Here is a 14,179-nt window from a genome sequence, read left to right on the forward strand (position 1 = left end):
TTTGATTAAAACATAAAATAACCTGGTCTTCTCTGATTAAAAAAAAAAAAAGAATATTTGAGGGAAATTCTGGGAGAAGAGACTTTCCTTTGGCTCCAGTTCCCACAAGGCAAGGTGAGACTCACAAGAAGGTGCTCTTGACTTGCTGTCTGGTGCTGTAAGTGCTGCTGCCTCAACCCATCCTGCTGGAGGGCAGCGAGAGCCCATCCCCAATTCCTTACCTGGGCCTGGTGCTGCAGTGGTAGTAATGGCTAGGGAAGGAGCAGGCTGGAGGGACAAGGTAGGGGCTGAGCACAGGAGGCTCTGGAGAGACTTCCTCCTGGTGGGCCTCGTCCCCCACCACCTTCCATGACACCAAACACCAACAGTTATGTCTTCAAGTCCATCTGCTCTCAGAGTTCAGGAGCTGCTACCCCTTTTCTTCTCAAGAGCTTTCATTAGGTCAGACATGAAATCTACCTGTTTGCCTCCACCCCCAATTGGAGGTGGCCCAGCTGCCTGTGCTGCTCCATCTTGTCCTGCATTTTCTTGCCTTTTTGGAGGAAGTGGCACAGGTTTCTTTGTCACAGGTGGCACCTTACTGGAGGCAGGTGGAGGTGGCGGCGGCAGGGGCAAATCTCCGTTACTGCTGCTGGTAGAGGGTGGTGGTGGAGGCACAAAATCAGGAGGAGGTTCACAGAACTCAGGTGGTGGTGGTGGCAAATCCATCTTCAGTGAAGGTGGTGGTTGTGGCAAATCCATCTTCAGTGAAGGTGGTGGTGCTGGAAAGCTGTCTGGATCTGTTAGGAAGATGCCGCTGTCTCGTTTGACTTTGGGGGGCAGAACTGGTGAAGCAGCGATAGCAGATGAGCGCCGTTCAGGTGGAGGAGGAGGCTGCAGAGAGCCCTTCCTACTCTGCTGTTTCTGTGGCCTCAGCACCGGTTGTGCAAGGCCAGCTGCGTTGACACCATTTGGCCTGGCCTTTGTCAAACAGAAGGAATAAAAGGACAAGACAGTCAGTGCATTCAGACACTACTGTCCCTGCCCAAGTTATGTGACAATATAAGAAAGGTGAACTATGTATGGGGGACATAAAAAACAGTTGTAACTTTTGGCAGTCTTCCCCACTATATCCCTATCTCCCTCTGTAGCTGCGCCTGCTGGGTATCTGGATAAAACCGAAATGATTAGGAACTCGCTGATCTCTGCCAAACTGGTTATTAGTCACAACAGTTATGAGATGGGGAGAAGGTGAAACAATTCGGGATATTACAGCGAGTATGTCTAGATTTACTGTCCCCACACACTCTCCTCCACTTTTGGAACAACAAATGACAAAAAAAAAAAAAAAAGCCCTGAAGCCATTAAGTTCTAGCCACGTTTGCCAGAGTAGTAGACATTAAATCCTCTGATCACTCTCTCTAGTCCAGCAATGAGTTAAAACATCCAGCAGCATTTAGGTGGCTTATCTTTTGAGTTGTGTTTGCTAGTCAGTACTCTGAAGATAAATATAGCCCATTTGGCAATCTCGGAGAATAATTTTCTCTCCATATTTTCAGATGGCAGCTGGTAGCTGCTCACAATTTCCATGAAATCATGCAAACTAACATGCACTTTCTGCTTTTACATCTGTTCTTGTAAATCTGTGCAGAAGTCTCCTCTCGTGTACTACATTCAGTTCTATTTATGCTATTTTATCAACTTAAACCTCACTAGCTTAGTGCTCCAGCTGTAACACAGTGTACCCTGAAAGACTTCAACTGCATCCTTTGGTCCAAGGCTCGCAGAAAGCGCGACCAGAGAAGGCAACATGTTGGCTTCCGCTAGAGAAAAGCGCTCTGCAACCCTGTGGTCGGCACTATTGACTAATTCAGGAATAGGCTATGTACAGCCCACTTGCCTTTTCTTGCTGTCTCTCTCCTTGTCTAGAAAGAAGCAAATAAATTAGACTAAATGAAGAGGAAATTGCTGCCTGAATTCTGAGAACACAGTGTATTCAAGAGTACAGTTCAGAGTAAAGAATGTTTTAAAGACGGAATTAAAGGATAGAAACAAGACATGTAGGACACATTATAGAAGTGACAGAGAAATCCTAGGAGTTTATGATTTTGCTTGTCCTGTCCTGATCTTTATGCAAGATGGAGGGATACAAATGAATAACCAACTACAAATAAACACTTTTTTTTTCTGTAGTACATGTGTATGTTTTTGAAGTCCTCACACTGTATCTTCTGATAAATTTTAAGTTGGAGAGGGAGCAAGTGGGCAACATTTGGAGCATAATTTAGGAGTGCATCTACTCCTTCTGTAAATGAAATTTAAAATGATACTGTAATGAAGACGTGTAGTGTTTGTCCTTCTACACTTCCTCCCTCTTACATGCATATCTTCAGACATATACAGTGTTTCCTGCTAAAAACTGGTGCTGAAGCTTTTATGTTATGTTTTCTGGTAAAGACTGAAAATGGCACCAAGGTTCTGGCAGCGAAGACCCTTTGAGCCTGTCTCAGGCAACATTCCCCTGTTGCTGCTACACAGACTCCCAGCTGCTCGCTCTGAAGGAGGGGAGCAGCGGCTGCTGTGCCCTTATGCACCCTGTGCTGCAGCGTGTAGAGCACGAGGAAGGAGAAGGTGCAGGGAGCCAGCCACTCTGCAGGGGCCAAATCCTCAGCACAGCACTTGGAGGGAGAAGATGGTGATAAAGAACAACAAGCCTGAGGAAATGGTTCCTTAGTGAAATAGAACTGGTTCACCACGGGTATCTGCTGACCTGTACTTCCGATGTATCCTCTTTCTTCTCCTCTGAAAACTCTGCACTGGAAGGAGGAACAATTTGGGGAATCCGTCCATTTGCCTGAACAGAATCTGTGACCAAAACAAAGAAGAGGGAGGGAAAAGAGGGTTACGTTTTTGTGCTGTTAACCAAAACTGTGAATAACAGTTTTGTTCTCCTTTGTTTTATGCCTGCACGTAGTCCAGTGTATTTAATCCGTGGTTTCAACTGTTCTGCCAGCATTGGTACCTGTTGGTAAGGATCCTGTGGACACCGCTGGTTCCATCGTCCCTGGATTTGCCCACCGAGGGCCGATGCCAGCTCTCTTCACTGCACTTTTGTAGTTATCATATAGTGTCTTGCCATACTGCAATGCAATCGAAACAATACGACTTGGTGTCAAGCTTAAGATAGGCCAAGCATTCCTTCTGCTCTCAGACAACCTTTCTGACCCTCTTCTTCCTGCCCAGCTTTGTTAAAAAGTAGCCGTGTCTAGAAGTGTTGTCGCTGTCTCTCTGTAGGACCAGGTGCAAAGCATCTCCACACCAGCACAAAAAAAAAAAACCATTAATCCCTATGGTCAAATGCAGTCCTCCTGATATCACTTTCACATGGTATGTTCATTTCAGTATCTGTAAACATCTTGAAACATGGCTTTAAAATCAACCATGCTCAATAAATATCCTTTTCCAGTGCTTTCCAAGTATTACATTTTCAGGCTGGGGACCTGGATGTTGAGTCCTGGCCTCTAGAGCAAAAAGCTCTAAAACACGAAATACTTTGCTGTCCCCCCACAACTTTCTTGGCTCTTGCATTGAAGCAGAACTGGTATAAAAGAATATATATCTAGCAACAGCAGATTGCATATAGGTATAAACTCATCTCCCTTAGTGTTTTATACTAAATAAAATGGGCTGTGCATTGGGATCTTTTTGAAGAGGCTGTGCCAGATAATCGGGGTAGAAATGTCTTAGAAATGTCACAGGTGGATTGACCAGAAGCTGCCCATCTTTAGCCACAGCATCATAATGCCACATTATGGTGTGTTAATTTTCTAACTACAAAAATCACTCTTACGTGTTAATGGGAAAAACATGCTCATAACTGGGTGTACAGGAGCATCTAGTAAATATAAAGGTCAGTCATGGCCTTATTCTCTTCATCGGTATAAATATCCATTCTTAGCACAATCATATCTCCAGCTAGGAGATTATCTGAGGGAGGCAGGACCTCACAGTTTCATAAAAAATAGATTTAAACAAGTTTACTTTTAAAATCTCACCTTGGCGATTCTTATACCTGTTACCCACCGATGCAGAGTTGCTTGATCATCACAGCATAAGTATTTGATATATTGTGACTCCTTCTGTATCTGAGGGTGCTGAAAGATATTAATTCATGCAATTAGACAAACAGAGTTCAGTAGCAATACAGAAATGTGAACGCATCATAATGACTTTGGAGAGAACATTGCCTATAGGCACCATGCTAACATCAAGATGATTTGAAAAGCAAAGCAAAAAGACTATAACACAATATGAAAAAGATGGTCATTGTGAACTACATGTGAGTTATCACTGGTAGTATTTGCTGTAAATAACTTTAATACTTAATAATATGAGTTCAAGGGTTACAGAAATAGTGATCTAGAGGTCAATAAAGCATCAATGAAGGTTAAAAATGTCTAGAATTGTCACAGTTCAAGGTCAATCACCCAATGTATAAACACACTGGAAGGAAACACATTTCTCACTGGGGCTCGTCATCTGAAAGGCATCCAGCCTGCAAGCTGACCATGATTAGTTTTCAAACAGCAGGTTAAATTTGAATAAGCATAAACTCTCAGCTGAAACAGAATTTCTCTTTACTGCCTTCATTTGGGTCTAGTTCTAGCATTATTCCTCCAAGTTTTTATTCTACTTTGCTCTTGCTGTAAACAATTTTGTAAAACTGCTGCATGCTGTAGCTACAGGATTGTTCAGAATGCAACCCTATCAGAAGTAACTGCTGCTCAGAAAAACATGCGTTTCTTAAACATCTTTGGTTCTTTTTGATGCAGCCTGGGACCTGTCTCCATTACTGCTCAGCATATCATGATATTTATGTAGCAACATATTATTGTGATTCAAAAGCCACCAAAATGCCGGGCTGACTCCTTGCCTGCAAACTGAGCATCCTCACTATGATTCAGAAGGAATTCACTCTGGGCGCTCCAGCAGGGAAGGCTGTAAGATTTCAGAGGCATGGATGGATTCATGGATGGCATTTTACATGGCTATCTCATGATATATAGGAAAAAAAACTAAAACCAAAGCCAAAGGGTTCATTACCTTCCATTGAGGTATTCAATATGATTAATATTCTTTTAAATTTTAAGTGCGCAGTGAAACAAAGTGCAACTTAAATACACTCTGAGGATTCACCACAGGTGAACATTTTCTTCTGTGCCTCAGCAGTAGAAAATTCCAATCTCATTTCCCCTCAACAAGGTGGAAGGACCCGTGTTTTCTATATATCATTAAGCCCCAGGAGCCGCACAGTCCTTCGCAGCCGCGCAGAGCTGCATGTGCAGCCTGATGGCCCGGGCTTCCCTTCCCCCGTGAGGGACCTCCCTTGGCACCCAGACGTCCCTTCACAGCGCCTGGCACCTCCCCGACGCTGACACCAGCCCTGGCCAGAGCTGGGCGAGCGGTTTCGGAGGCGGCGCTGAGCTCCGAGGTCTGGCTCTGGGCCGCGGCCCTGCTGCTCCCGCAGCGCTGCGGACACCAGGCCTCCCCGGCCCGCGCTCGCCCAACTGCTCGTGAGGCCGCACGGTGAACTGAAAAAAGGAACTGAGCTGGGTTAAAAACAACCCGTTTTTTTCTAGAGGATTTTTTTTTTAACTCGGCAGCGTGCAGCAGGGTCTGCCACACAGCATGTGGCCAGGGTGGCCTGTGGCATGCAAAGGGCATGAGCAGCCAGCGATGGGAGAGAGGATGGGGTTGCACAAAGCAGTATTGAAGCCAAAATCTGCACCGCCAACCTCTGGAGCACGTGCAAAAATACCATGGATGTGATGAGGTTATTTCTGCAGCGAGAACTCACAGCAACGCCACCATCCCAAGTCAGTTCTGTGGGTAACTACTTAAAAACTCCCTTCGTATTTGAACCCAGCAGCTCACACAGGTCACAGGAACATGGTCACAGTTGAATTCACAGTTCTCTCCAGATGCACAGCTGGCCATCTGCGTTGCACTATAAATATGTGACCACTTTCAGTCCTCTGGCCAGAGCTACCTTACCCTTTTGGCTTGCTCATGAGCACTCCCAGGTTGGGAGCTAGGGACATCTCATGCTGCAGCCTGGGGACATCTCATACTCCATTGCCCCAAGGCATCCAAACTGCAGAGCAGAGCCCATGTCTGCGCCATGGGACCCATGCCTCAGGCAGCTGCTTCGCTGCTCAGAGCAGCATCCCCTCCTGCACAGCAGCCAGCACACTTCAACAACCTCTTTTCTTCCATCATCTTGCTATAGAGTGACCAAGCACAGTGAAAACCATTAGACAAGTAATCCTTAACAGCATCATTAAAAAGAAACTATAAGAACGCACATATCCATGTAGCCCCATATGTCTCATGGTTGTGGACTGCCTTACCACCAACTGACCCAAAAGAACCAGGAAAGAGACCACAAACCTGGATCAATGCAACTCTTCATGCTCTTTTCAACCAGCGCTACCAATCTTGCTCTAATGTGTTGTGTCACACTGAACCCAGCAGATGGCATCAGAAGCTTTCAAAATGTTAAAGCAAGGATTTACTTCTCCTTTCTCACCACAACTAAGAAGAGTTTAAGACTGACTATTGTCCCCTAGTTTTCAAAAAACATGTTTACCAACAGCATTTTATTAAAATTAAAAGGAAGGCATTTATCCATAATTTAATAGATATTTCATGCAAACATTTGGGAGAAAGTGCACACTGCATAAAAAAGGCAGAGGAGGAAACGGTGCACAGCAAGGTAGGCAGCCGTGTCAGACAGCCCTGCCTCGAGGATCTCGAGGGGCTACTGCAAGTCTCCCTGCTGGGGCAGCCCGCCAAAATCTCATACGTATTGGGTTGGATCAAAGGCCCCTGAGTCCAGTATCCTGACTCTGACAGTGGTGTAAGCGGGGGAAAACAGGACAAACTCACATGATACTTCCTTCTCAGTACTCTCCCTTCTCGCAACTGTTTTCAGCTCAGGGAATTTTCTGGGTAGGAAATGGTTTATATGTATTTGGATTGTTCATGGGCTTTGAGGTATTCCAGTCTTTTCTTGAGCCCAAATAAACTTCTGGCATCCACAACAACTTTTAGCAAAAAATTTCACAAGTCTACTACATGGTCTATGGAGAACCATCTAAATTTGCTCTGAATCTGGATGCTACTAATCCTTCACTTAATGTTCTTGTCCTGAAAGACACACTGAGCAGATGACCACTAGCTCTGCCTCTCCATGCTGCTCACGAGCCAAGAAACCTGCACCACATCCCTGAAAAGTCACCTCTTTTGCAGCCTGCAGACTCCTGGCCTCAGTCATTCCTCTGAGGTCCTCTCTGCTAGGACAATCTATCTTAACTACTGATACTCACCAGTAAGGCTTGATTAAATTACTCCAATCAGCAACCATGATTAAATGCAGTCACAAGTATATTCTGTCAATTAGGATCCACATGCCGCAAAGCCTTCCTGATAGTCTTGTTTCTTAGTCAGCTAAGAACCACATTAAGAGTCACTTTTTCAGGGGGGAAAAAAAGTTTTTGGCACTGACTCTTTTTTATGGGTAACTTTACCTATGATCCATAAAATACAACTTTGTACTGGACCGATAGCCCACTGAGCTAGGCTGCAAATAACTCAACAGAAATAATAACAAATAATCTTCACTGGGCTTTGGGTCAGGCCTCCTGCACATCCACACACAGCTGGGCCATAAGACTGATCAGCAGAAGCACCAGGATCAACACTAAAGCTTCATACCTTTAAGAGATTGTTACAAAGCAGCTCAAATGGACATATTTGGCTTCCCATGGATTTTAGGTACAAGAAGCATGCGACTTTGGATAGGAAAGTATAATTTTATAGCTAAAGATTGTCACATGAATGTCCCTTCAACAACTTACTCATCTGGGAAGCAGTGAAACTGTTCTGTCTACACAAGTGATGGAAGTCTCTGCTGCTGACCAGGAGTATTACAAGTTCAGGTCTCCAACAAAAACCTCAGGTGACATGCAAAATTCATTAGATAGTGCATAAAGTGCTGACTCAGTATGATCTGTTCAGAAAGGAAGTGGGACAATATTCAGTCCCAGGAAATAACAACTTGATGTGATGATCCATATAAAACAAATTCCTCATCTCAAAGCTCCTGAGTAGCAGGAGGGTTGTTTAGTACATCATACAGAGGTAAGCAGGTCTGGTCCCTATGGATGCCCCCCTCCCCCCCCTTTTTTTGCTAAGCTAGATGTATAGTGCCTGTAATAACCTCTTTGTGAGAATAGCAGAGGTCATAGCAATGTCATTCATGACAAGATAATGTGAGAAAATACCATTTCTTTAGAAAAATAACACTAACGTGAGTATGCCTCACATATAGAGAGAAAGAAATTACTTATTATTTTGTTACATGGTGCATACTGTGTCCAGAAATGCTCATTACACTCATCTGGCAGCAAAGTGAAAATATACTATCTGAGGGGGCTTATTCCCTTTACCTCTGAAATATCTGACATGAAAATGAATTATGAAGAAATATGTTGAAATAGCATTCACCTCAAAAGTCACAGTTTGGATGAAAACTGGCCATATGCAAGTACAAAAAGACCCCTAATGTTTTCTCACAGGAAAAGAATTTCCTGTGGCATAACACTTAGAAAGCAATCATATAGACATTGAAATGTAATATAGTCTAACTGCAATGCCCTTTTCCTTTCTGGATGTCAAAGCTCTCAATATTGATGAATTGGCAGCATCAATGATACTTTAGGGCTGGATAAACAGACACAGGTGCAAATCTGGCTTGATTTTTGGAAATGTTGGACATCTGCCAGTTACTCACTAAGGCTTGAACACCTCAAAAGTGAGACTGTGTAACGCTCTGAGGTTCGAGAAGCAGTGAAAGGGTTTGCAACAGAATTGAGTGTTCTCCCTTGACTTACTGTCTCCTTTACAAGTATCAACTGTCTATAGATAAAGAAAGCAGAAGCACTTGAATATAAAGAGCTTTTTTTTTTTCTTGAGAGGTTTAAAAAATATCTGTGCTCTGATTACATTTTCAGATATAAAGTAAACTCTCTGCCTAAGGAAAACAAGATAGAACACACTGAATGAAAACCTAAAGCAATGGGAACTAAAAGATGTGGTTTCTACAGTTCGTGCCAAAACAAATGACTAAAAGCAGTAAGACTGTGTGTGCACAAAATCAGAGATTATCCTAATAAAATGTTCTCTTACTTCACCTTCTTTCAACATGGAAGATGAAAAGTAAACTGAAGTTACTCATGCGTTTTGTTAGATTCCTTGCCCAAAAATATATGAATCATTCCGCACTCCCTGAGGCAGAAACAATGGCCAGAAATATAAAATAAGTGACTAGTTTTGGATGAGAACTTTGACTTTGGGCCAAATTTTCAAAAATGGTGACTGGTTTTGGATACCTTACTCTCTGATGACGAGCTTCTGCTATTCTGAGCTTGCTTCTTGGAAAAGCTTACAACTCCTTTGATTGAAAGTAGAATCAATACTCAGCAGCTTTGAAAAAAAATCACTCCAAACTGCTTCCAATCTACTGCCTGCTGCTAAATGCAGTCAAATTCTGCTGCTATCCCTCCCTGCATTACAATGACCAGGCTTACCTGATCATTTGAAGACGTGTACATGAACCATACAGCTGAACCAGCTACTGTCTTACTGTAAGGAATCATTCTTTGCAATACTTTCCAAACCTTTCACATAAAGAACTAAAAAATTTATTGTATGTCCTTGTTTCCTGTGCTAATCACCTGTTCTTCTTCCCCCGTCTTCTGTCTCGACCACTGCTAATCCCTTCTACCTTCTTAGATGCCACGGTGTTGAATATACCGAGTACATACTCAGTGTGCAAGGGGGCACATGGAGTGTGAGGAGGAAGGAATGAGCAATGGAGCAACTAAGCACCAAATCACCTGCTGTCATAACCTCACTGTTGCAAACAGAAGCTGTTTTCTTGAAGAATTATTTTTAAAATTCTGTGGATCATTACATTTTTTTAAAAAAATTTGGTTGTTTCCAAATTACACCAGGAAAATTTAGCTGTATAGAATGCACAGGAACCCATCTGTGAAAATAGCGGATGATCTGCCTTTGTCTCAGTTTATCCCCAGGAAACCAATTTTTTTTCATCCTAGATTAATTCAGCATTATGCACCATTACCTCCAGATTACTCAAGCACAACCAGCACCAATAAACTATAATTAAATTCACTCTTTGTCACTGGCACATCAGACTGGCTAAACCAGCAAATTTGCATATAGATTACCTTGCTTTTTGTCTGCTTTGAAGCATTTTAAGCACAACACAACAAAACCAGCTCCTGAACTAGCATACGTGTACATGCATGCACGCACCCTCTCCACACTTGACACCCAAAACAGACTTTGCATTTTTCTATGTTCACTATTTCTACTCAGTGCAATGGAAATTGTCACTAGCAAGATGAACAGCTGCCTTCCTTCAAAGCGGAATCTCTTGATTTCAGCCTCAGAATATGAAACAAACCACAGCAGGTCACATTCAGTTCCACAGCATTCCCCCAGTGATGTAGTAGATGGTGAAAAAGAAGATCTACAGGGAATCTGTGAATAAAAATTAGCATTTGTAAATGCAAGTGACATTGTGAGGAACCAAACCACTCCAGCTTGTGCACTTGCTGTGCTGTGAAAAATTACTTCTGTGGAAGGAGATTTCTGCTCACTTTCTATTTCTCTTTCCAGAGCGACCATCCACCTCCATGGGTGGCAGGGACAGCTGGGAGCCACTGGCTCCGCTCTCCTCTCTGCGGGCAGCAGAGACAGCCCAACCTGAAGAGATGCTGGTTTTAGAGGGGGTCTTCCTCCGCCCTCGGCTGCCCTTTCCTTCTCTCCTTTCTGCCTACAGAGGTACATGGTGTCTTCCTCCGGCCATGATATTACTGTTCCATTGAACCAATGCGTCTATACTACGGAAAGATCTATTTTATCTCATGTCAAAAGTGAAGGATGGGTATATTTTCATGTCATGTTTAGGCTGAGTGGAAAACAGGAAGAATCTGCATGTTTACAGGGTCAGAATGTTTATTTCATTCAGATGATCTATTTTTAATATCTTGAGGGGTTTTCATCTTGTTTTGTGTTTGTTTTGTTTTAAGAGGGGGACTATTTTGAGGGAGGGAGGCTTGTTTGCCACTGGCACTGATCAATCAATTTAAAAGAGTTATAGCTCACCACAGACAACGTGATTATTAGAAAAATAAAAAAGTTCTTCAAGATTTATATTTGCCCCAAAGCCTAAGATTCCTGAAATCCAGCTCCGCTGGAGCCTCTGCACTGTCCTGTGCACTTGACTGCAGGATGAGCCACATGGGCTCTGCTTTGCTGCACAGGGAGAGCTACAGGGGACCCTGCCCTGGTCCACGCTGATGAGCCCTCCCAGCTGGGCTTCCTTCTGCCCATGAAAGGAAACTGAACTAAACTCCTGAGTGACATGAGCAAAGTGTCTTCTCCTTTGTTGTAGACATTGAGATGCATTCTCTAGCTGATTTTCCAGCTGAATATCTAGCTGAATTTTCCCTTTTCTCCATTATCTCCTCAGTGTCTTCATACTTAACATGCAAAAAATCCTCCATTTTTGACCTGAGCTAAAGGATACACACCAAAGTGCTGGTGTTGCAGGAAGATATTACAGGTAATGAGCACTGATTCCCTGGCTGCAAGAGGAGCATCCTCAGGATGAATCTGCAGCCCAGAGTGTTTGCGTTTGCACTAGTTTAAACTGGCCAGGCTGAGTGCAGCTGCCAACACTTCGAGCTGCAAAATGAAGCCCAGTTGCTAAGTATCAAAGCAACCAGCCCATGATGAGCATCATCTTGTTGCTGTTAAACTAGCGCTCAACTATCAGCACCCAAGCTAGGACCAGCTACTTAGCCCAGCTACCACAACTGAAGTTGAAATTAAACAGCTAGATCAAGAAAGGAATAGAGCAGGGGAGCTGCCCCCTCACTGGCTTTGCCCTTACGTACATTTTGTGTATGTTGGCTGGGACAGGTAGCTATTCTAGCAAAAACCATGTCACGAGGGTTGTAGTTAGGACTGGTTACAGGGTTCCTCTTTTCCAGAAATTCTTGACAGTCCCTTGCATATAGATGCAAAAATGTCAGGAATGCTCTCATATGATCCCTCTTGAGGATTCTTCCCTTCATAAAAACAGAGATGACTGAGGTTGGGGAGGAGGTGAAAAGAAATGTAGTAATTCTTCTCCCCAGTATTAAGAGACAGGAGGCAGGTGCAAATGTTGCACCCTTGGAGGTAGATACAATTTTTATTTGTTTTAGCCCAGTTATTTGTCCAGAGGGCTCATTATTCAAATGAGGACTAAAAAAGAAAAGAAGGGATGCTTCGTTTAAGCACAAGGTCATATCTGTCTCCAACTGAGACCATTTGCTACCCTTTGAATGAACAAAGAACATTTCCAGTGTTCTTTAAATAAGGATGCCAATGAACTTAACCAGCAAGGTCAGAAATAAAAACAGTATTTTTTCAACTCGTTGCTGAAAGCTGGGAGAATGTGTCTGGTTCTGAACTTAGCAGAATTTTCTGGCTTGCACAGAAGCAAGATGTTGCTGAAACTGCTAAGCGTGGCTGAAAGGAAGAGGTAGCTGGAAGAGAAGTTCAGCAGAGCTCGCTATGCTGAGACCCACGCAGGGCAGGGGAAGAGCAGAGGACACAGTCTGTGTGTGCTTTGGCTCTGGAGAAGTTTCATTCTGGCCTGGACTAAGCTGGGCAACCGAATTTCTCCAGAATCATGAGGTTATCAAGATAATGAAGATAAATTTTTACCTGTTAAATCTACTGCCTTGTGCTCATTACACCTGCCTGCAGAAGTACTATCATTTCATTTTGAGGAGTTTATTCATATAATTTGGCAAGACGAGAAATATCTCAAGGATGATGGCTTGTTTTCCTTGCCGTCTCAGAAAAAATGACTCCCAGCAAGAGAGATATTTTCTTCTGGGATACTTCCTTGTGAAAACAGACAGGAAGAAAATGTGACTAAGAGTAATAAATTGCTCTTTGCCTTCACCACACACTTTTGTGTCACCAAGCATCCGCTCAGAGACAGCGATATCTAGCTTTGCTCACCCCACAGACCTCAAGAAATATTGAATCCTCAACTCCACCCTCCAAAGGTAATAGAAGAAAGACAGAACTTATCTATCTCAGCTGCATGTCTTCAGAAGAGTATATATAAAACTCAAATTAATGCACAAAAATGATATGAAACTCTCCATTGCTCCCAAATGGGAAGCTCAGACTTTTGAAACAGCAGAAGACTTGAGCATATCTGTTTCCCTACTCTTCCTTACCAACCCTTGCCACTGCAAGAGAGAGCTGTTAAAGGAGCAAGTTTCAATCAAGTCTAAAACTGAGCCAGTCAGGAATCTACCAAAGGTTGACTTGGGGGAATTAAAATGAAGCACAATCACCGTAACATAATCCAATCACCACAAATTAGTGTTCTTTAGGTAAAATGAGCTCATCAATATGATGTTTATTTTAGTACACCAAAAACACATTTTGGAAACATCACAGCAAATATTTTTGCTAAGTATGTTTCAGGCATCTATAAACCTTTCAGGCATTTATAATCACACATACAGTTTTCCTTAGTGGGCTTTTGATCTTGTTTTGCACTTATAATGGTGACATCAGACATTCGATGAAACAAGTATTTTAGCTTAGCGGTAACTGTTTTTTTCTGTGTAAGCTCTGATTTATAGCATATCATTCTTCAGAAAACATGGTAGAAGTCCATGAAGTATTCCCACCGACTATGAGCAGTTAAGCACATTGCTACAAAGGCTTCCAAAATCATGCTTCTGATATGAATAAGATAGTTATCTTATTTTCATCTAGACAAATACATGGACAAATTTTAAAAACACTTAAATTGAAATACTCCTTTGACCACAGTCACCTGTTTCATATGGAATCTTGTACCAAGATCTAAAGGACACCTCTGGTCCCAAAGATTTAGAAAATCAGCTTTCCCATTTTTTTTAATTGACTTTCCTTTTTCTTCTTTTATTTTAATTAAAAGCTTGTGATTTTCAGAAGTCTGAACAGTCTGAACAGTCTGAAGTCTGTTGACTTCAGAAAGGGCAACACTTTT

General features: G+C 42.8%; 1 protein-coding gene across 1 annotated transcript in view; it reads right to left on the bottom strand.

The window, feature by feature from the left end:
* Positions 1-341: 341 nt before the first annotated feature.
* Positions 342-14,179, bottom strand: part of APBB1IP (amyloid beta precursor protein binding family B member 1 interacting protein) — a 42,197-nt gene continuing 28,359 nt past the window's right edge. The window contains exons 10-13 of the mRNA XM_010228048.2: positions 4,035-4,133; positions 3,002-3,119; positions 2,756-2,844; positions 342-960 (exon numbers count right to left, since the gene is read on the bottom strand). Of these exons, the coding sequence (XP_010226350.2) occupies positions 400-960; positions 2,756-2,844; positions 3,002-3,119; positions 4,035-4,133 (867 nt within the window). The 3' untranslated portion in view covers positions 342-399. The remainder of the gene's footprint in view (positions 961-2,755; positions 2,845-3,001; positions 3,120-4,034; positions 4,134-14,179) is intronic.

The sequence above is a fragment of the Tinamus guttatus genome, unplaced genomic scaffold (genome assembly GCF_059628265.1).
Source record: "Tinamus guttatus ecotype Peru unplaced genomic scaffold, ASM5962826v1 Tinamus_guttatus_pri_ptg000530l, whole genome shotgun sequence".
Lineage (NCBI taxonomy): Eukaryota > Metazoa > Chordata > Aves > Tinamiformes > Tinamidae > Tinamus > Tinamus guttatus.